At 29.0% G+C, this 25,546-nt stretch overlaps 1 protein-coding gene across 2 annotated transcripts in view; it reads left to right on the forward strand.

The window, feature by feature from the left end:
- Nucleotides 1-25,546, forward strand: part of LOC127282293 (four and a half LIM domains protein 2) — a 58,971-nt gene that overhangs the window by 15,540 nt on the left and 17,885 nt on the right. For both annotated transcript variants that reach the window (XM_051306463.1, XM_051306464.1), the window contains exon 3: nucleotides 4,163-4,337. In XM_051306463.1, coding sequence (XP_051162420.1) covers nucleotides 4,163-4,337 — 175 coding nt within the window. The remainder of the gene's footprint in view (nucleotides 1-4,162; nucleotides 4,338-25,546) is intronic.

Raw genomic sequence — 25,546 nt, forward strand, 5'->3', positions numbered from 1 at the left:
TAAGATGAAACTATGTAAACATGCTTTGTAACTTTAAAAAAAGGAAACAAACGTTGAAAATAGTTGTGACTTATGTTATATAATAAATAAAATAAGATCTTTTAAACAAATATTGATTAAATTTTAATTTAATTCTTTAGAAATATAAATTTTTGTCTACTTAAAAATACTTATTTAGTTAAGTTATAATAATTAACTTATCTATGAAATGAATAAATTATATTACAAGTTACGGGTGCAGTTCCGAATAGCACATACCTCCGATTTCGATAAAACTTGGTATCCCTACGTAATTTGGTGCGCTGATTACGAAAATCATAGTGAAAATTGGCGGAAATTTAATTATCATGGTAAAAACCATAAAAAACACCATAAAATCATGGTTTTTTACGATTATCTCGTAAAAAACAAAAAATTTCGAAAAAAGTTTTAGACAAAAGTTGTAGATCTCTAAAAAACACACATTTCATGTTTTATGCATTTTTTACCAAAAGTCATTATTTTTCGAGAAAAACGCAAAAAACTTCTAAAATACAATGAAAATTACGGAAACTGATATTATAACCCAATCTGATTTCATATTAACTTTAAAATTTTTTATTAAATAAAGGTTTAAGTTAGCCCTGAAAAGGGCTGATTGATAAATTGTTGACTCACTTGTTAGCCCTGAAAAGGGCTGATTGGTAGTTTATTGATCATGTAAAGTACTGACTCACTTTTTAGCCCTAAAAAGGGCTGATAGAAAAAATGTTAGTCCTCAAAAAGGCTGATTGTTTCTGATAAATCAGTTTATGTGGCCTGGATAACAGAATTTAATGTCCTTTAATAACTGAGAGAAGGGATCTATTTCTAGTTTTTTAATTCGTCGACGCCAAAGAAATTCGCATAAATGATCAGCTAACTTGTTTTTATGAACACCGCCGCGACTGAGAGATCGTCTCATCCAGCGCCAAGAAGACTCTATGTTTTGTGTGTGAGCTCCTGTTTCGTGGTTAACAAATTCTTCGGAATGGTTAACAGTTTTGTGGACATAACCTTCATTTTCCAGGTTTATGTAACCCTTCCAGCAATCGGTATGGATCTCTGTCCCGACAGCAACGTGCTTTTTAATCAAATCAATTAACGTAGTTTGATCACGTCTGTTGTCAGGACAGATTTCCAACCGATATTTGGAAGGATGTCCCCTGTGGATCATTCCCAAGATCCAAGAACCTTCAACTACACGACCTCTCTGATATTTTCGACGTCCGATCTTACATTCGTCGATTTCAACTATTTCACCGATGCCTCCAATTTTTCCCTCTTCTTCCAGTTGCTGATCAAGTGCAACCATGCAAATTTCTCGACAGAAAGAGAATCGATCAGCAACTGTCTCTCGTGACAATTGCTGACCTTCGATTATACTTGATTCTCTTAAAGTCTGCTCAAAACTAAAATTGATCGCAAAGCAATACGTCATCAAAATGCAAGATGCTGCAGAAATATGGGTATTCTCAAACCACGTGTTCTCTGCAACACTCACAGTGTGATTATATTTATTTTTTTTTTGGCACACGAATTGACCACATTGGTATTTATCCTCGTACAATTTCATATTTTTTTGGTGCTTAGTACAATACCTTTCGGATGGTATGAGCTCAAAATCCCGCAGCCATTGAAGTGTTCTTCCGCGATTTTGCAAAATTGAACTCAATTTGAAAATATTCCAGGTCTCGTCCATTGCTGCACTCTAAATAAAAGTATACGCTAAAATCAAGCGAAATAGGAAATCATATCCAACCAAAAACACCATGATAATGAAAACCTATACAACAGTCATGGTTAGACATATTATTTGACTCGCATATAGTATCATATTCACCATTACTCAGGATCCAACGAATTCCGCAAAATACTTTCGGCCATATCCACCCCCTCTCGCCAAGGTTTTTTTAAAAAGAAAAGCGAGCAGTACCTTACGCGGCCGAAGGCCGTGTTTACTATTTTGCGTTTACCGCTGCTGTAGACTCCACCATACAATTTCTGCAAAATACTTTCGGCCATATCCACCCCCTCTCGCCAAGGTTTTTTTAAAAAGAAAAGCGAGCAGTACCTTACGCGGCCGAAGGCCGTGTTTACTATTTTGCGTTTACCGCTGCTGTAGACTCCACCACACAATTTCTGCAAAATACTTTCGGCCATATCCACCCCCTCTCGCCAAGGTTTTTTTAAAAAGAAAAGCGAGCAGTACCTTACGCGGCCGAAGGCCGTGTTTACTATTTTGCGTTTACCGCTGCTGTAGACTCCACCCCACAATTTCTGCAAATTACTTTCGGACACATCCACCCCCTCTCGCCAAGATTTCTTAAAAAGAGAAGCGAGCAGTACCTTACGCGGCCGAAGGCCGTGTTTACTATTTTGCGTTTTTCTCGAAAAATAATGACTTTTGGTAAAAAATGCATAAAACATGAAATGTGTGTTTTTTAGAGATCTACAACTTTTGTCTAAAACTTTTTTCGAAATTTTTTGTTTTTTACGAGATAATCGTAAAAAACCATGATTTTATGGTGTTTTTTATGGTTTTTACCATGATAATTAAATTTCCGCCAATTTTCACTATGATTTTCGTAATCAGCGCACCAAATTACGTAGGGATACCAAGTTTTATCGAATAAAAAATTTTAAAGTTAATATGAAATCAGATTGGGTTATAATATCAGTTTCCGTAATTTTCATTGTATTTTAGAAGTTTTTTGCGTTTTTCTCGAAAAATAATGACTTTTGGTAAAAAATGCATAAAACATGAAATGTGTGTTTTTTAGAGATCTACAACTTTTGTCTAAAACTTTTTTCGAAATTTTTTGTTTTTTACGAGATAATCGTAAAAAACCATGATTTTATGGTGTTTTTTATGGTTTTTACCATGATAATTAAATTTCCGCCAATTTTCACTATGATTTTCGTAATCAGCGCACCAAATTACGTAGGGATACCAAGTTTTATCGAAATCGGAGGTATGTGCTATTCGGAACTATATCCCAAGTTACAAATAACTTTTTGTAACTTAAGTAAGTTTAAAGTTTAACTTTTTTGAAAAAGGATTTCAAAAAAATTGAGGAATATTCACCACTTGTTTTTGGGGAAAAATATATTCATTGGAATTTTGAGAAATTTTCACCAACTTTTTTTAGGGAAAATATATACATTAGAATTTTAGGGAATTTTTACCAAAATATAACGCACAATTGTTTGTATTAAAATTAAGATTTGCACAACGCTTAGATTTTATAATCGCAGTAAAGAAACTGCTCAAACACGCTGTTATTTTGATTTTGATACTGACCGCAAGAGATCTGCACGTTCACACTAATTTTTCGTATCATTTCAGTAATTTTCGTACTTATGAATTATGATTATTATTTCCCTCACGCACTCAAATGAGGTTCGCTATCAACATGTTTCTCAAGCTTATAAATTTTGTCCAAAACTGATTTATTAATATTCGTCAAAAAATTTGTGAATCGTCTCTAGTGCACTTAAAACTTCTTGTTGTTTTGGAATTAAAACTTACGTGATGGTCGAATTCTCGTCTTCTTCACTGCCATGCCACCATCATCAATATCAACATTGTTGTTTTTGTCAATAACACAATTTGCAACAATGTCGTCGTCTATCTGCTCTTCTGTGATAGGCACAATATCGTCAACTCGTAAAAAATCCTCGAATGTTATAACATTTTCTTCGTCAGACATATAAGAGTGTTCCACTCCGCGTTACTAGAAACAATTTCAACCACACTTTATTTTGGCCTCTATCCCGTTCTAGTCCAAAAACCAGCTTTTTTGAAGCAATTTTTTATGGTCACATCACTGATAGAAAACCACGCTTTTCTTAAAGTATGTTTGACTACTTTTATTCGGTAGTGGCGTTTAAAAGCGTCTTTACATTTTCTGAGAAAGAGCAAGTGAGCAGTAAACGAGACGCTATATGGAACGGTGAAATGAGAATATTACTACAATATAGCAAATAACTATTGGAGTTTTTAAATATTTTAATCCATTTAAATATTTGATGTAATTGGTTAGAAATTAATAACAAGAGATTGATGCATACTATTATATCGTCTTATAAATATAGTGTTTTAAATTAAGATATACGTGCTGAAATTATAACTTTCTTTTAGGATCTCTCTTATAAGGATAAACATTGGCATGAAGCTTGCTTCCTGTGTAATAAGTGCAGAGTATCTTTGGTTGATAAGCAATTTGGAAGCAAGGTAGATAAAATCTATTGCGGTAACTGTTATGATGCCCAATTTGCTAGTCGATGTGATGGTTGCGGTGAAATCTTCCGAGCTGGTAAGAAAAAATTTTAATTAAATATATTACCGTCAAAATATCTTCTAATTCAGAGTAACCAGGTAAAAATTTTAACTCGGTACTTCTAGATACTAAGCAGACAATCTGACAAGAAACTGGTTAAAATTATAACACGCTGCTTTCGCAGTCACTGGTTATATAGATCATTTGTCTATTGACTGGAAATTTTTCTGGTCAAAAATAACCCTTATGAAAAAGTCCTGACTAGTAAAATCCACATCGGAACATATGTATATTGAATTCCACGTGGGAATTCATAAAGATTCCTATATGAATATAATTTTTCAGAATTTGAAAATTAATCTAGTAATATTTTAATTAACATTTTTGAGATAATCAAAAAAATTTAATTTTCAAAATATCTTGAATCCTATATGGGATTTTATGTAGGATCCCATATGGAAACCAATAAGGGATTCCAAGTGGATTCTCACACGAAATTGTCTGAAATTCCGGTTTTTCCAATAGGTCGATTTACTGGGAATATTTGCTTTATTTAAATGAAATATTTAGAAATGGGTGTCAAAATATTTTAAATATGAAATAAAAGTTAACGTAACTACTACGGAAGTATCTAAAAAATTTAAATTAAATCTAAAAAGTGATTTTCCTCAAAACCGAAGTTATCGATGTTTGATTTTTTTTAATCCATTCTTTGATAAATAAGGAATTTTTTTCTCTGTTATGCGAAAGTTGTATTTTTTGCAGCAAAAATACCATTAAAATTAGAGGTTGTTCATAAGCTACGTATCACATTTTTTACCTTTTTTTGACCCCTCTCCTCCTCCATGTCATACACCAGCGTAACTTTTTCTGCTGGTTGTCACAAATTTACTGATCCCCTCCCCCATAAAGTGTGACATAATGTACCACTAATGTTTAAATCTTTATTAGATTAAAAATATTTTTAAAAAACTGCTTTTGATTTACCTAAGGGGTTATTACCACATCTCAGTGACTTTTCTTACACACTTTTTTTTATTACAAAATTTATTTTATTTACTTCAAACTTTTTATACCTGAAAGAAGGGGTTTTAAACTATTAAAAACACAGTATAAGGTATAAGGGTTTTCGGGTTTGCTGATTACGAATATAATGTTAGTTTCTCAAAATTCAAAATGGCGGATCCAATATGACTAACGAGTTTCTCAAAAAATTTATTTAAGCTCAAGAAATTAACTATTCAAGATTTTTTTAAATATACTGAATACGAAACTAATGTAAGTTTTTAAAAATTTAAATTAATTATTCCAAAATAGTGAAAAAAATTCAAAACTATATTTGAGATCGTAAATATCAATGTCTAAAAATTAACCATCTGTTTATTATTTAAATTTTAATCATAAAATAATAGAAAAAATGTTACTATTATTATTATTATTATTATTATTATTATTATTATTATTATTACGTTTAATTTCAATTTATTTAAATTATGTTAAATTAATATGTGACCTGGGCAGTTAAAAGGGACCTTATGTCCGAAAAAATAGATTTTCACTTTTTTGATGATTCTTATAGAAAAAGATGTGCTCTTTTCAATGCAACAAACCGCGCATCTCCAGCTTCATTAGTCTTTTTACGAATGCGCTTCAAATATGGACACAAATGGTTAAAAAAATCGTAAAAAATTTAAGTAGAAAATAGGTGAATAAAAATTGATCAAATTAGTTTAAAACTCTTTACTTGGAGGTTTATGAGGTCGCTGATTACATATCTGACATTAGATTTTCAAAATTCAAAATGGCGGTTAAAAAAATTAAAAATTAGTTGAATGTGCTTAAAACTTCTTACTCGGGGGGTTTTTCAGGTCGCTGATTACGAATTTAGCATCAGATTTTTAAACGAGTTTTAAGCAAATCCGATCAATTTTTAAATAATTTTTTTTAATAAATTGTTTATAAACAATTAAATTTTTTTACGTTCTGCGCCTTTAAAAATTCAAAAAAAATCCTAAAATATTCTAAAACTCTAAGGAATCGAAATCCATTGAGAAAATTTATGTTCAGTTATTATTTTAATAGTAATGATAAAAATTGTGTTGCGCGGCATACAGCATTGTCGTGACGCTCAACCGTATCTTTTGGCGTGCGCGTTTTCAATAAGTCAATTAATTTAATTAATAATTAATAAATAATTTTAAAAAATACAATTGCTTACTTATTTATCAGCGCATATAGATTTTTTTCCGATTTTTCGTTTTGTTATTGTTCATGCTATAGTAAATATTAGTAAAGTATAAGAATAATAGTATAAGTATAATAGTAGGTATAAGTATAATGGTATAAGAATAATAGTATAAGAATAAATTTAAGGTTATGTTGTCTAATATGCTTGAAAGTGTGCAGCAAAGAGTACTTTTCTGTTCACTTTTTACTTTGCTGCACACTTTATCAGAATGGAGAAATCAACAACTTTGTGCAGCATTTACACAAAATAATTTATATTTACAATTTTTGCCCGCGTTAATATTGAACATTCAAACAGATTCACACACAAAGTCATTCATTTATTCATTCATTCGCACACAAATATAATAATTTAGGACGTAAGCGTGAATTATACATAAAATAAATGGAAAAGTGTATTAAAATAGATATAAACAATTATGGAAATATAATACTCATCGCCTCATAGCCTTATCTTAAAACTTTATTTGTCCCTTCTTTTCGTTTGTTAGAAATCGATCGTCTAATTTTCCATACAGGATCCTTAATTTTGCCCTGACCAATTTCCGCGCATAGATTATAGAAAAACGCCACTCTTGAGGTCTACGGCGCCGGACTTTGCGTAAGGTGCGAAATTTTATATATAAATTTGAAAAGTAAATAAAAAAAAGAATTAGAGGGGCGATTATTTAATATCGTGACAAAATTTCCCCCAACTCAACCATTTCTCGGAGTCCACAACGCGTTTCCTCGAAATCTGTCGATTATCAAGCAACCAAACTGGTTGCCTACACACAGGCGCACCGATACATATAAACCCCATAATATAATCAAGGAATTTTTCTACACACTGCACTCTTTTTTACTAATATTACAATTTTTAGAAAAAAAAAACTAGTGGGAAAGAAAAAATTGTAAAACTTTGTAAAAAGTACACAATGGAGAAATAAAATCTAATCTAATCTAATCTACTAATATTACAATTATTACGTGTAATACATTGTATTACAAAAATAGTAGTGTATTACACTTTATTAAAATTAGGCTTTATTACTGTCTAAATTTGAATAAGTTAAAAATAACAATTACTAGTAAAATTATTGCTCAATTTTTGCTACAGCAATTAGTGAAATATAACTAATTAATAGTAAGAAATAACTAAAAAAAGAGTCTGATGTTATTAATTTACTAGTTAATTTATTTATTATCAGTATTATTGTTTATTTATTTAATTATTACTTAATTATTTATTTACTAATTACTAGAATTTCTACTTACATTTAATTTTCTTTATCGTAATCAAAAAATGGATTCATCTAATAAATTAATTATTTTTAACATAATAATTAGTGGAAATCTAAATTAAATCAGTGACTCACTTTCTGCATCAGAAATTTTATGGGGAGTAATCAGTGAAATTTTAACCCATCGAAATTTTTCTTGATTCGCAGTGTCAATTTACTTTCTGACACTATTACTTATTTGAAACTATTCAAACTATTCTCCCTCGGCCCTAAATTTGTTCTTTTTTGTTACGTAAAATACGTAATTTTTAATATCGAAGACGCTTCGATGCCTACACATTGTTTTTCATAAGAAACGAAAAATTCAATTTTTTAATGCCTATTTAAATTTTTTTTGCAAAATTCTTAGAAAAGTGTCCAGATTTAAAATATGAAAGAAATTTAACAGTGAGAGTACCTTTGGGTTAAAAGTGTTATAGGAATGTGTCTCACTGCTTTCCTACACAGAAAAAATAAAATCTCAAAATAAGACGATTTTTTTTCTTTATTTGAGAATATTCTGATTAAAAGATAACTTTTAATCATTCATCTTTGATTGAAATTTATCTTTTGTATTAAAAAATTTTTTTCTATAAAATTTAAATTATATGCCTCCCTAAATTGAAACATTCTTTTGATAGAATAAAGATTTTTTAACATTTTTAAATTAGTAATATAAACTCTTATCAAAGTGTTGTATAATTTTAAACATATATCTATTAACAAAATTTGAATCGACTTTATTATTTACAATTTATTTCGATTAAAATTTCATATTAATTTTTTAAATAATTTATCAAATATTAATTACAATTTAAATAACTACGCATCATTTAAGAAATTTGATACTCCAATGTGCCATAAAGAACTCAATATATATGCATGCTCGCCTTTTAACATCGACATACTTCCGTTTCTTGGTTACTTCAACTCAAACGAATAACAGTGTCCTTTCAGTGCCTTCCAAAGCTTCGACTGAAATACATGCGTGACGGTTTTTGACACAGTACGCACGTCGTGTGACAACATATAACAGTTTTATTTTTTTCTAAATAAATAAATATTTTTTGTTTTATATACTTTTTTGTTTCTGCATTCTTAGTGCGAAAAATGTTGATTAATAAAAAATAAATGTCATTCGCTGTGCGCGTAAATTTAAACAGTGTTAATTCAATAATAACTTAAAATGAGAATTGTTTTGAAAAAATATTTAAATAAATTTGATTTAAAAATAAATTAAGATAAAGTAACTTTAAGTTAGAGAGAAGTTATTGTATAATTATATAAAAAATTTCTTATAATGAGGAAAACATTTTTATTGCATTAACATGAAATTAAAGAATTAAAAATATTCAATTTCAAATTATGAAATTTTATTATTTATTATTATTAAAACTTTTGTGATATTCAAATTTACTTATCCACAGCACTAAAACCAGGCAGCAATATTGCAAACATTGCGTTAATATTAAAATATTTTTCAACATTGATGAAAAATTTGCAATGTTTCTGCAATTTAAAATAATGCTGCAGTCTTTTACTCTGTAGGGGTTATTATGTCTCAAATACATAAAAATAACGAAGAATGAATAACAATATATTAAAATATTTTTACATTTATTATCTAAAATAAATATCGAAGTGTAAAATTTAAATAGTTTCATTTATTGAATTAACAGACAATTTTATAAGACTATTATATTGTCAAGAAAAAATGGCTACCGGTGCTCTAAGTGATTGTTCTTCTAGAACGGGAAATGAGAAACAGATGATAAAAATGGGAGAAAAACGAATTAAAAAAGTCCAGGAAAATGACGATGTCGCTATAATCAGTATGATACCAATCAATGGTGATGTAAAATTTCGGTGTTTCTTAGGAAGGGATTGCAAATTACGAGATTGGAAGAAAGCAGAACCAGGTGAAATGACTTCCAAAAAAATGATTTATTTATCACCTGTAGTTATTACAATTAAATACACTAAATTTATAAATTGTTTAAGAAAATCAAAATTTTATTATAAAATATTTGTAATTTTAATAATGTTCTAATATCTAATTAAGAGCAAATAAATGGATAATATAATAATAATTAAAAATTTTAAAATAAAAATTTTTTGACATAAATGAATTTGATGACTTTAATTTAACTTTTAGTATATAAAATTTATTAAGTTTCTAATTTTAATATAATTTGACAGTATTTTTTAGTATAAAATTAATAGTTAAAAATTCATTGGTAAATTTGACAAAAATATAAAAGCAGAAGAATTAATTTGAACACTGCGTTCGCAAATTAATGTATATGTTTTTTTCTATTAGTTATAATTTCTATTTATTTCATTCTAAAACTGTACTAGTCGGCTAGAATTACATGAAAATTATAATATATTAACTTAAAACAATTAATCAGATCAAGTTTATTCAATCATTTTATACCAATAAATATATACTTTTTAAACGCATTTAAGTAACTTACGAAGGCGAGCTGTTTGGAAAATTTGCTTAAGGTTAACACCAATTGGTTATAAGACGTAGGCAGAGACAGGTTATCATTAAATTTCTATATATGTATGTAGATGAGTTGGATATATAAAGGCACTTATAATGTTGTCTAACCTTATTGGAATGAAGAAGCATGGTCACAATCTTATTTTTAAGCGTGTTCATTTATGGAATTTTGCTTGTTGTGTATTTCTTTTTTAAAAATGTACAAATAAAATTTTTCAATGTCTATTAATTTAATAAATAATCTCCATTTTTCTTCCTTATAAATATTAAATGAAAATAAAATTAATTAATTAATTAATTAAATTAATAATTCTATTTATTTCACTTTTTTTCATTTTCATCATGTTAGAAGGTAATTGGTCGAAAATTCACTCTTGCTAATGCTATTAAATCTTCGCGTTTTAATGTGTCTTAAGTCAGAAAATTATGATATTGCGTCGGTGACTGTTTGTAGTAAGTAAGATAATTTAAATGAAATAAAGTAATAGATAAGATAACAAAATAATTATTTTAGATAATTCAGATAAAATGAAATTATTTTTAAAATAATTGAATTAAACTAGGTAATTAATTTCATTAGCAATGAATACGGATGTAAAAAGTCTCATCTCACTAAAGAACAATATTTAAATTGCATAAAGCATTTAAAATATTCATAAATAGTGCGAAATAAAAATAGATAGTGCGTATTAGAATTAAAAACTGTTAAATGTGATGTGAGGCACAACTTCTGGAGCATAACTCCCCATTTTCTACATTTTCAAAATAGTCATAAAATAATTGATAGATCGAATGTTTATGCGAATTTTTTTTGTGCGTTGATTAAACATTGTGATCACTTTGAAAAAATTAGTGAAAATGATTTATACATGATGAGTCAAAAAATCTTCTAGAAAAAAATTTTAACTCACTATCTGAAAAAAACAGGAAAAATGCTTGCAAAGATGACGGGTACCACTTAAAAAGTTAGTTCTTAACAAGAAAAGAATATGCCCCTAGTAAATATTTTTAAAAATAAATCTTGTTACTTAACATCCCGGTAAGAAGCGATGGATAGAGAAAGATTGAAATTTTGCATATATTAAGCATAAGTTGATCATTTTCAATAATTCTAAATAGCAGGCTTCGAACTCTTCAACTAAAAGCTACTATTTGCTACTTTTTGGCTACTTTTTTCAACCTTAGGCTACTAAAAGCTACTTTTTCACTATTTAGACAACTTTTTTTTACTTTTTTTACTTTTCAGGATACTTTTTGCTACTATTTTTTTACTGACTAATGAGTGCGAACACTGGAATAGGCGAAAGTACGTTTTTACCCAATTCCCCAGTGAACATCTAATTATCAAAAAAATGAATTTTTTCTATTCCCAGTACAGATAAGTCAATAGAAAAGAATTCAAATTTCTTATTTTTCTTAATGCGCAAAGTTTTTTATTTTCAAACTTTTTGGAAGCGAATAGAAAAAAATTTAATGTTTGGAGAGTAAATTTTAAATGTCTATTCCTTTCAATCGCCAGCTTTAAAATTTCCAAAGCGTATTGAAAGGAATAAGAAATTTAAAAAGTGATGTAGATGTGGTTATTTCTATAAATTGACTATACGTCAGGCCATTTGGAGCGCATTTAGAGGAATATAGAAAATGTGGAGAATAAATGAGGCATTGCTATGTTTTACAATTGACTGCGTCAGGTTGTTAAGAAAAATATGTATAATTTAGAGTATAAATTTTGGCTAAGTCAATTAAGAAGAATAGATTTTTTTACTTTTTTTTTGCAAGGAAAAAGGAATCGAGGAATGGAATAAAAACGTAAATTCAAATTTAAAAAAAGAAATAAACATTAGCAACAAAACTGATTTTATCCATATTTTTAACTAAACATTTTATAAAATAGAAGAATGCTTCCTCTTCTATAAATTAATTTGAATTAGTGAGGATTCCATCACTAATTAAAATTAGTAGAAATTTTCACTAATTTCAATTAGTGAAAAAATTCTCACTAATTTAAATTTAGAGATTTGAATAAAACTCGAAAAAACAGCATCTCGAAAGGTGATCAATACTTAATATTTATTATTTTTAGATAATAATTATGAATTTATTATGTAATGTTAATTGAAGTTTTTGACTTTTAATGGATTACTTAAAAGTCAATAAATAATTAAATAATTAGTGAAAGAATTTAAATTTATAAAATTAATAAGTTAAATATGATATTTTAAATAATAGTTAATACATTTTTCTATCATTACAAAAAAATATGTTTTTAGATACCTAATTCCATCGAGATCTTGAATATGACGTAACAAGAGATTTAAAATGCAAAACAGCTGTGATTCATAACAAACAAAATGAGATATTTACATTTAGTTTTTTCTAAACGGAAATTTTATCTAATTAAAGAGGTATATTTTTCTTCATTTTTTAACAGTAACTACTTCCAATTTTCCTTTTGTTGTACATTTTCAAAGTATTAATAATATTGTAGGAAATAAATATATATAGATGAATTGAAAATACAATTTACAGAAAATAGCTTTTTTAATACATTTAGTTTGATAAATCAAAATTAATCATATCATTCGACGGACCCTACTGGAAAAACCCACATGAGATTTCACATTTCACATTCCATATAGGAATCCATGAAGGTCCCCGTTTCCATCTGGGATTCCCTATAATATTCTACTTAGAATCCAATATAGTATTCAAAAAATTTTATTTTACGAAAAATAAATTTTTTTAGATATCTCGAAAACAGTATGCGTACACAAAATCTGACAAAATTTTGTGTTCACTCCATAAAGTAAAAATGTTCACTACTAGTAAATTAAAATATTACTATGTTAAATTTCAAATTTTGAAAAATTTTAATACTAAAATTTTTTTTATTTAAATAAAAAAATCCATGTAGGATTTCATATTGAATCCTATACCCACGTACATAAGACAATACATTGCAGTAATGTTATCGTCTCATTATTTGTATGGATTGTAATATTATATCGTAAGCTGGTAGTTAACTTAACCCTCTGCCTTTCCAACTGACCGTTACGTTAAAAAACGATAATTCGGTCACCTGGTGGAGACTATGGAAAAAATATATTTTATAGCGCTGGACTGGGGATAACCCAACATAGACAGAGTGTGAAGGTCGACTTGCACCCTGATAATAATATTATATGTAAAGGTTGCAGTAAGGTCGTGATAAATTAAAATTGTAAGATTACTGAAGGTTCTTCTAAACTTGATGTTAGGTTACTATAAGTTTATAATAATTATTCAAATCACAAAGTAGTATAAGGAGACTTAACGGTCATGCCAATCTAAAGAAAACTTGGCCCCAGAATACGGCAATACATATCTCGAGTGTTCCGGTAGTCGACTGTTCAGCGCGACCTCGGTGGGAAAATGTAGAATCAAATCGTGTCGTCTGCCTCTAATGCACTGCAAAATTTTTAAATGTGCATGTGATAACTTAAATATTTAATTATTGATTATTGATGGGAGTAAAATAAGGCGATATGAAAGTATGTATGAAAATTTCTTTCAAAATAGTTTACAGTATTTATTTATTTATCAGCGAACATGTTTTTATTGTTTTCAGGTTTATTGTTATCAGTTATGTTTATGTTAAAGGATGCCAAACAATACTGTTATTTAACTTTTCAAGGAGTAACAAATATTAATCGTTTTCAATTATATTTATTATTGAAAGAAAGACAAAGAATCATGGAGTAAACGATGGAGAAACTTACATTTAAAGCGTTAAGAATAAATGTATGAAATTACAATTGCCTTATGACAAGTGGCATCATGTGACAAGAAACAAAGATTTTATTGCACTACACAAATAACATGCATACACAATGCAATGCATGTCAATTGTCGTTACTTTTTATAAACATTTTGTCAAAGATTATATGTATTTATTCCAATTGTTTTCAATTCAAATGTGCAGCGGCGTTGTTGCAAACGACACGATTTAATTCTACATTTTCCCGCGGAGGTCGCGCTGAATGGTCGACTACCGGAAAACTCGAGATAGGTATTGCCGTATTCTGAGGCCAGGTTTTCCAAATCCATCAAGTCTCCTTATACTACTTCGTGATTAAAATATAATTCTATTAACATATACAATAGGTACAAATTTTTTATAAAATTTTCATATTTTGTAAAGAAGTATAAAGACCTCCTAAGGATTTGTGGAAAAAAATTTACTGCGCATTTGTAGATATGGCGGATTGTGGAAACTGAGAATTTGACTGAACTCGGTCAAGTTTCGGTTCGGTTGAGTTTCAGGCAATATATTGCAAAAAATAATTAAAATATTGGAAAATTTGCTATTTAGAAGTATAAATTAATTATTTTTTAGTTGATTTACATAATACCCTGCAAGAAATAAAATCAGAAATCAGTCTCAAAACATCAGAAATCCTGACGTTTTGAGACTATTTTGATGTTTTGTGATGCTGCTGACTAATTCTGACTAAAATGGTTTTTATGGGCCGCACGTTTTCTGAAAAGTGACTATTTCTTACTACATTTTATTTTTTTGTAAAAAGGGTTTCAAGAGAGGTACCAAGGCCACTCAGACCAACCATATAACTTTATTATGTTAAGAAAGCCATTAAATTTGTAAAAAAAAAATTTCTATATTTTTGGTATTATTGATATGAAAATGAGATATTTGGAAGATTCAATTTTTCAGGATTCTAGACATCCAAAAAAATTCTATAAATAGTTAAAAATTAAAAAATTAAATAGTTAATTTCTGTGAAAATTTTAAATATGTATTTGAAATCCTCAGGACAATTTTTTTTATTTCTTTCAAACCACTTATTTACTTTTACCCAGTACAATTTACCTATTTTTTATATATTCCCTTCTTCCAATAAAATGGTCCTTTCGAGGGTCCTTCAGTAGGTTTCATGACTTTTTAACACAAAATATAAAAAATTATTTAAATTTAAAAAAATATTTTTTTAAATGTTATATTTTATAATTTTTAGATTTTAACGATTTCAATGATATAAAACTTTATTTAAAAACTTTAAAATTACATGATGATTATACAACAATCTACTCCATTAATTAACATTAATTTTCAATAATTTAAAAATATTTGCAACAAATTATAAATCGTAATTGTATTAACATGTACATTACAAATATAGTATTTAAAAATTATTTTTTTCAAATGCACCAATTTTTAATTTTGCAATGAAAAACCATAAAAGATCCTTCTGGCCTATACTTTTCTTTTTGTCATTTTCTAACGTAGGTATTATATATAGAATCACGTTGGTAAGAAAAGGACTGAAAAGGGAAGGCGTCAATGACTACGACTATATTATTACAGTAACTACTTCAAATTTGTATTTATTATTTTATAGTAAGCTAGTTTACTTACATTTAGTTATAAGAAAGCAACATATGTTGAAAACTTATTCTTACCACTTTGTTGGCTATTTATACATATTTTTGAAAAAAATTAGAAATCGCCTGCTATTTCACTTAAAAGTTCATTTTTTTACAACTAGATGAGCAAAAAACTTCTGGTCTCTTGTTAAATAGAATATATGAATTGAGGATCCCGATCAAATAACTCGACCGACGCTCGGACGAACGCTCTATTATCAGTCAAGTAGCAGTGACAGCCAGTGGGCGGCTCACTGCTACCCGACTACCATTAGAGCGTTCGTCTGACCGTCGGTCGAGTTATTTGATCGGGACCCTCAATTGATCGTTCAATCAATCTCTGAGCGAATTTTATCAAGTTTTCACTCAATATAAGTTTGATTTGAACCAAATATTGCATCTAATTATAGTGCAGTATATGCTAAAAGGAGAAAATAAAATTAGTAATTATATTTAGTTGATTTGTTGAAGAATTAAGTTAAATTAAATTTTAATAATATACTAATTAATATGTGCATATTAATTAATTATAAAAGTATAATGAATGTGCTAAAACTTGATCGAAAAACCTGATAAAATTCGCTCAGAGTTTACTTGAGACAATTCGACAGTGTCTTATTATAATCTACACGGAGAGAAAAGTCTAGCTTTAATAGCATGAAAAAAATTCCTATCATTAAAGCATGAATTTTTCCTACAAAGAAAGCAAGAATTCATACGTTCTTAGTATGTTTGAGAAATAAGCTTTCGTAGTATGTATTTAATACTTTAAATAAATAAGCGCCACCCGTAAATTGTTTGAAATCAAAACCTACTACTATTGCAGGAGTCTCATGCTTTTTCGGTATTAGAGTCCTGCAACTGTCGATCACCAAGTTTGAGTCAAGTTAAAGTGGGCGTGGCTTAATTGCCAGTTGCAGGACTCGAATACCGAAAAAGCATGAGACTCCTGCAATAGTAGTAGGTTTCAGTTTCATACGATTTGCGCGTGGCGTTTATGCATTTACAGTATTAAATACATACTACGAAAGCATGTTTCTCAAACCTTATAACAATGGACACCAATCATACTAATAACTTATGAATTCTGACTAATATTACTAGAATTTCTCTACTACAATAGCATGGAAAAGATTCATGCCTCAAACGTATGCCTTATCATGCTATAAAAGCTAGATTTTTCTCTCCGTGTAGACTATTTTATTTTTATTACACATATTCTTTTAAGTTTGAATTCAAACAATATTTACATACAAATTTTTTGTTTAATTAAATACCTATTTACTGATGCAAATTTTATTAATTGAATACATTAATATGTGGCAATCTTGCAGGGCAACGTTAGCGCAAGCTTACTGCAAGTTTGCAAAACTTCATACGATGCTGATTTTATATTTGATGCTCTTATTAAGGCATTAGATAAACATACTCCTCTTCGTACAAGTGTAAAAAGGAAAAAAATATGCCCCTGGATGACGGAATTTATTAGTAACTTAATACGTCAAAGAGATTCTGCTTTTCGAGCTTGGAAGAGGGTTGGGGGAGAGTTGAAACGTAATAAGTATAGGGTGCTTAGAAATAGAGTAAAATTGTTGATGGGGGAGGCGCGTGATGAGTACAACGCTGGTAGGCTTGCGGAAGTTAATGATTCGAGAAAACTTTGGAGTGAACTTAGACGTATAGGTCTAGCAAAAAGCAAAAAGGATGATTCTCCACTAAATTTTCATGTAAATGAAATCAATGATTATTTCTTATCTGTTTGTGGTAACTCGTCCTTTAATGTAACGCCTCCATTTCTTTTGGATCTGTTTAAAGATGATGAGTTTGATGATAATCTTTTCTATTTCAAAGACATATGTCCTTCTTTGCTGATGAGGGCTTTAAAAAGCATTAAAACAGAGGCACAAGGAATTGATGGTGTATCTATTAGTGCAATCATGAAGGCAATGCCGGCGTTGTTTTCTCACGTGCTTGATCTTTTCAATTTTTCCCTTCAAAGATCTATTTTTCCTAAAGAATGGAAAAGGGTTGTCATTAAGCCTGTGCCTAAGGTAAAGTTACTGCAGCAGCCTGGTGATCACAGACCGGTGGCTATATTATGTTCCTTATCAAAGGCTTTGGAAAAAACTGTTCATTATCAATTGATTGAATTTATTGAATCTAATAATGTTTTGAATCCTTTTCAGTCTGGCTACAGAAAAGGATTTAGCACGCAAACTCTTTTTGTTGGTGCAACAGATGATATATGTAGAGCAATTGATCAAAAGATGGTAACAATAATTAACTTCTTTGACTTTAGTAAGGCCTTTGACATGGTACCTCATACATTATTGCTCTTGAAACTTAAAACTTTTGGTCTGTCCAATTCTGTCTTAAAATGGTTTGCTTCATACCTGTCTGGGAGACGGCAGGCTGTTGTGGGACAGAGTGGAGAATTGTCTGATTGGGGTTGTATCGGAACGGGGGTACCTCAGGGATCAGTGCTTGGCCCTTTGTTGTTTAACCTTTTTACGAATGATTTGAGAGATGTTTTAAAATATTCAAAACACATGTACTTTGTGGATGATCTGCAAATTTATATTCATTCTAGTTTGGATGATTTAAAAGACAATCGTACTTTAATGAATGAAGATGTACAGTCAGTACTGAATTGGGCAACAGCAAATATTCTCAAAATAAATATTGACAAAACCTATTCTATGATAATTGGATCGACTTGGTACATAAATAATATAAATTTAAGTGATTACTCGTCAATTAAAATTAATGATATGATTGTTCCATTTGTTGATTCTGTTAGAAATTTGGGTGTCATTTTTAGACCAACTCTTTCTTGGGACAAACAAGTTGGTAAAATTTGTAAGAGTGTGTATGCAACTCTATCACAATTTAAAATAACCAAGAAAGCTTTAACTTTTGAGATTAAGAAAATACTTGTTACTTCGTTGATTTTTCCACATTTTGATTATTGTTGTGTTGTGTATAATGATTTAACTGATGAATTAAATTATAAACTTGAGAGTCTTTTCAATATGTGTATAAGGTTTATATTCAATTCTCTATGAATACTTATTTTTATTGGATGAGTAGAATCTCTTTGCGTAGAGTCTTGTCATTGATGACATTTTGTTTCTTTATCTGTGATAATATATATAATTTATTCGAATTTTGTTATTACTAAAAATCTACTGAATACTATTTTAATACCTGTTTATAAATTTTGTAATTTGAATGTACATTGTATTTGAATTGTTGTTCTCAAGGCTTACCTAGGACAAAATAAATAAATACTAAATACTAAACGGAAGCTCCTACGACTGCGCAATAAATTATTTAACCTCCAAATAAGGGTGCTCTTTATGTTTATTTAGTAACAAATTGTTTCGAAAAATTTTTTTAGTATTATACAAGCTTTCAGAAAGCTTTTTGCAAGTTTGATGCAAGCTTGCTTAACTGCCTCGCCACAAGAAGACATTTTGTTACTTGCACATAACTTGCTACATGTTTGCACTGCAATCTTGCACGACAAACTTAATGCAAGTTTGCTGCAAATTTTCGTGCTGATTGGGTAATTAATGAATATACATTTTTTTCCTGTAGTCTGATTAACATTTTCATCATCACTATTTTTTTTAAGATTTTGAATTTTTACATTAACTGTTGATTTTCATTTTCTTTTCATCACTTTGAACAATAATTTCGACAGCTTTAATATTTTCTGCATCTATATCAATTTCCATTGTTCGATAATTATCTGGATCTAAATTAAACAGACTGGATTTTTCTTTTGCTAATAAATTTTCATAAAATACTTTTAACGTTAGACTAAGAATATGAAGAATAGATAAGAGGTTACTTTTTTTCTCTTTTGCAATGAGAAGATCACCGGTGTAACAAAATTCCATCTTCTTATTTAGCTCAAAATCCGACATTCCCCTTCTTCGCAGATTTATTATTTGAAAATTGTCGGATAAACTAGTTTTATAGTAAACTAAACCTTGAGTTTTTGTATATCGAAGCCACTTAACTTCAGTCATAGGGAAAGTTTTTTTGTGTTAATTTGTGTTGCATAACGAGAGGTTGTTTTAATAGTTTTTCAAAATCGTAAAAATTTTCTTTGAATATTAATTTAACGTCAAATGGCTACTTAGATGTTACGCTTTGAACCAAATCATACCAATCATTCCATCATTGTAAAAAAAAGTACTAAAACAGTACCGATTTTAGGTATCAAAATAGAACCAAATGACAATTTCGTACCTGAAGTCGGTATTAAATTAATACCTTTCTTTTTACAGTGATGTGTGTCCAGGAACAAGAAACTTCTGATCTAGAGTTTCCAAGCTAGAGTATTTTGAAACAGCATATGAGAGAATAACAATATTAACAAAAAGCAATATTATTAGCACCCCTGTTTTCAGTTCCTTCACGCCACATGCAGCAAGTAGTGGATTTTAAAATGCTATTGCTATAATTAATAGATTATAGGTCCACAAACTTTGTTTATAAAACATGACTGACGTTTGGCCAAAAGAAGTAGGCAATCATTAGCTTACTAAAAACTCGCCTGATGTTGTGGAAAAAGTAGATTGAGCCTTTGCACCATTGAATAGATGATATGAGACACGGTGTTCATTGCAGACATTATCTAAGGAAGACGGCTTTTAAAAGCAAGGTCAGGAAACGTAAAATCAAAGACAGTCAAATCACTACGAGAATTGTTCAATGCATCAGTGTATATATAAAACGAGTTGGAGTGTTTCTGTTTAAGGAAGGTATTTAACATCACATTAGAGTTCAGAGATCTTTTCAGATCTAACCCTAAGGCTTAATTGTGAATAAGATTAAATAATTCTTCCAACTCGCTGGAAATGTTCCTATCATAAAAAATTTGTTAAATATCCTTAGAAAAAACATGCAGGAATTTTTTGGGAGTTTTTGTTCAGCAGATGAAATTTTAATATAATATTTCCAACAGTGGCGCAACCTGTACTAGTGGTTCGATCTCTCACAATTCTAAACTCGAAAAATACAGTCTAATTTTCCAGCCACATGAGGTCTCCTTCAGACGTAATCACATGAAGGCGTAAAGTGTAAAGAAGAAAATCATGATAGTGAGGAATAGTAATTTGTAAGACTACATTTTTTATACTTATGATTTTCTGCTTTATGATTTCCGAATAACGCCTCCATGTGACTTCATCCTTGTACTACTTTGTGACCAAAATAATGTGTAGCAACATTATATCTGAAAAGTTAAAATTTCAAACAGTACTAACGATTTTTCTATATTACATAACATTGATTATGTCCGTCTTGAGGTAATATTGACAAGTAATATTGAGGTAGCATTGTCTGGCAATGGAATGGAACAGTATGGTCAATATTGTCCTTACATTACCTCAGTATTGTTAGACAGTATTGCCTCAAAGTGGATACAATCAGTGTAAACAGTAATATTGCCTCAAGGTAGACATAAACAATGATACAACAACATCGACTCAATATTGTCGTGCCAAAATTATTTGGGAAAATAGTATCATCGCTGTTCTATAAATGAATTTTTTTTCAAACGTTTTGGTTACTTAATGTTTGAAGTTTTTTCATCACTCTTTTAGGGCTTCGTGGCCTTGAACTATTATAACGAGGCTTTGAACTCCGTACGGATAGATGTATAATCGATATCATAACAACTGTTGCTATGCAGTTATTACAAGTTATTGCAATGATGATTTAAATAAATGACATTGATATTGGCCGCAATCAGATACTATAATTTTAGTACTAATAAAAATTATTTAAAAATTTAAGTAATGCTATCCAGATACATCGGATTTTCATTGCCAATACACTAGAACGTCAATCGAGAACACGTCAGTCGAGAACAGAGCAAGGGAACACTTGAAGGGAAGTGGGGAAGCGGGTAGAATTTAGGTTATGACTGACGCCAAAGTCGTACTTGTGATTTTTAAATTTAAGGTGGATTCAGTGCCCCACTAGTGAAAATCCCCTAGATAGAATTCACATTGTTGCGTAAGGCCCTTCATACGGCCCTGAGTGTTTTTATTTTCGAGCGATAAAAATCGCGTCAATCGAGAACAGCACTGCACATTCGTCTGTTCTCGATTGACGTTTTAGTGTATCTTGAAATCCGATATATGAAGGTTTTACCGTAAAAAAATGATAACAGCATTCAATTAATGTAATAGCTACAATTAGAAGCGCTACGTCCCTACTTCTCGTGCTATTTTTTCATTTCAAAAATTCTTTACAAAAAATTTTACATAATTAAAGTAAGAAAACTCCAAATAATTTTATGACAAAAAAACCTATTAAATTTATATATGGACCCTTAACCTCTTCCCAGTCCAGTGAAAATATAGTTTTTGTGTCATAAATGTTCAATAAAATTTTTTTTAAAAACGAGACATTATCATATTGTATGTTTTTGGGGTCGCTGAATCCGAATTTTTGGTCGAAAATAAAAAAATAAAAATGGCAGCTACAAAATGGCTACCAACAAAATTTAAAAGTTAACGATGTTACATCCGGAGATATAACATAATTAATTTAAAATTGATTAATTTTTAAGTCTAGACTTTCGTCCAATAACTTGGGAATCTTTTCGATTGGATTATTGTTGAAAAAAAAATTTAAGAAGGTTATGAAGTGATTTTAAAAGGAATTGAGAAAATAATTTGGTAACACTAAAATTTCTCGAAAAGATTTTCAATAATTGTGAAAAAAAATAAAAATTTATAATTTGGAATTAGACAAAATATCGCGCACCATAGCACGAAATTTATCGGAATTGAGAGATGGGTAAAATTGAAAGTTGAGAAAGAAAGAAATAATAAATTTTAAATATAAACTTACTTTTTTATTTTTCAATTAATACATTTTCTAATGATGCAAAATTAAGAGACGTCCTTCTTAGAATTTAAATTTGATTGATTGGACAGCGCTCGGAACAAACAGTAACTCGTAGAATAAATTTGATGTTGAATTTTGAAGAATTGAATTTAAACAAAATTTTAAATTCGGAAAATAACTTTGGTAATAACTTGACACTGAATGTAAAATTTTTCTAAATGATTTTTGAGAATAACTTTTTAATTAAAGAAATTGAAATTCTATAAATTTTAGAATGACTTTTGTTACTGCGTATGCCTTAAAAACATTTTTTAACACTAAAAAAGAGTTATAAATGTATTTTTTTTTATTTATCGAAATCTCTCGCTGTTTCGTTTTGGCATGTTTAGAAAAATATAATTTTTACTAGTACATTCAGGTAAAAACATGTGCCATCCGCAAGGGTTGTAAGCCGTTTATGACTTACGGTCTCAATAACTACGCACTGTAGATTAAAGGTAATAAACCTATGTACCTAGCAAACATTTTTGCAACCAATATTCTTTCGAATTTCGAAAATCATCTAGACATTGTTGCCATATTTTCTAAACAGGAAAACAGCGTTGCCAAACTTATTTTATTTCTTATTTTATTTCCTAAACTCCGATAAACTAAACGTGAGATATCAACTTTTAAATTTTGAAAACTTAGAATGTTGAACAATTTTTTAGAAATCTTTTAAAAGATTAAAAGAATTTAAAAATGATTTTAGAATTTGTTGGTAGACATTTGAATGTAGAAATAAATGAAGATTTTAGGAAAACATACGTTTTTAAAGGTTTGTCCCCACTACCAATTTTGAGTTTTGGGGTAGATTTTGAAGAAGGGAGAGATTTTTTGTAGAAAAGAAAATTTCTTGTAGGCGGAGAAAAAAGGGACTTGAGAAAACTCATTTACATTTTCTTCCTATTGGGCCTCACTGACCCAACCCTTAGAGTAGGTCGGAACTTGTGGATTGTCCTTCAGGGACACAGTTTTCCAAAAGTAGGAATAAATTCTTAAAGAAGGGAAGATCGTCCATATTTTGGATCTTTTAGGCTGCTCGCACAAGAAAAGACGGAGCAGTGTACAGGATGTGTTTCAAATAAGATAGAAAAAGACAGGAATATCGCTCTTTCCTTTTCTTACTCATTTGAAACACATCCTGTACACTGCTCCGTCTTTTCTTGTGCGAACGCCCTTACAATTAAGCTAAATTTTTATTATTAACAATGATTATTTTTATTATTATTTATTATTAACAATTATTAATAATTTAATTTATTTAATTTATTTAATTTATTTTACATATTCGTTTTTGAATTTTAATTGTATGATGATTTTTAAGAAAGATACAATTTATAAATTTAATTTGTTTATAATTTTTAATAATAATTATTATTTTTCACTAATTTATATAGTAACCTAATCTAATTTTCTGAACAGAAGTCGAATTTTTTAAAAATATTAATTATTTATAATTTATTGTTTAATATCGATATAATTCAATTATGGTTAGTTATTATCTATTTTTAGTTAATTATTTAATAATTTTATAAATTCCCTAATTTTTATTATTAATTTTAATTATATTAATAATTTTAAACATTACTTAATTATAATTTTTAACATTTTTATCAAAATTAACTATTAGTTGTTAAAGAAAATGACATTAAAATTTATTTAACAATAATTGTAGTTTAAAACTAATTATTAAATTTATTTAATATTTATTTTTATTCAAATTATCTAATATTTATTTATTGCATTCATTCATGTTGGGAAAGGCATATTTACAGTATACATATATATATATATATATATATATATATACTCTGTTCCAGGAGAGATCGATATTTTTCAGGACGAATTTGGGCCCTTTACGCGCAGAAAACTATAAAAGGAGGCGTACATTATTTTCCGTTTCAGCAAATAAGCTTTCTTTTTCAATTTCTTTTAAATTTGAAGAAACATGTGTATTGACAACTAAATTTTTTTTATCCATTTTAGGGTCGTTTAGATTTTATGGCATTTTGGTGCAAAATAAAAAATATTTAAATCCAAAGAAATAATTTTTTAAATATTAAATTTACCATTTGCAGATTTTGACGATTCCAACGATATAAATTTTTACGTCTAAATATTAAAATTTGCTTTTGGAAAAGTTATATAATTTCAAGATTTACATATGTACAAACTCTAATCTTATAGTATTTGCAAAAAATTTTATACCGTTGTAATTGTTTTAACCTGTAAATTATAGTATAATAATCTTTGTATTCATTCCGTCAGTCATTCACATTTTCTTAGTACTTGAATTTTCTCATTATTATTAGATTATATATACATATTATATCTTTACTTTGATAATTAGGGTTCTCGAAGGTTTCTACCTGAAATTTTTGTTGTCAAAACAGCTTTTGGTTGAGGGTTCATAAGATGGTCGATGACCTTTTAAATACTGTAATGAAAGGGGTCGCTGAAACCGTATATGACCATGAAAATTTTTTTTGACGACCCATTTTCCCGCAACCACCCCCTTGCACCTACTCACGGGGGTTGGAGTTTCAAAAAAAAAAAATCGAGTAGTGTGTCAATTCCAATGTTTTTTGGGTCGCTTAATCCGAAAAATACCACTAAAAACAAATCCTTAACCCCCTACAACCCCTGGGAGGGGGTTGGAATTTCATTGTTCACGAAAAGTCGAGTACGGTGTTTAATCCTATGTTTTTTGGGCCGCTTAATCCGAAAAATACCACTAAAAACAAAAAAATCGAGTAGTGTGTCAATTCCAATGTTTTTTGGGTCGCTTAATCCGAAAAATACCACTAAAAACAAATCCTTAACCCCCTATAACCCTCTGAGAAGGGGTTGGAATTTCAATTTTTACAAAAAGTCGAGTACGGTATCTATTC

Source organism: Leptopilina boulardi, unplaced genomic scaffold (genome assembly GCF_019393585.1).
Source record: "Leptopilina boulardi isolate dan_hultmark-lab unplaced genomic scaffold, ZJU_Lbou_2.1 LbouV2_292, whole genome shotgun sequence".
Classification (NCBI taxonomy): Eukaryota; Metazoa; Arthropoda; class Insecta; order Hymenoptera; family Figitidae; genus Leptopilina; species Leptopilina boulardi.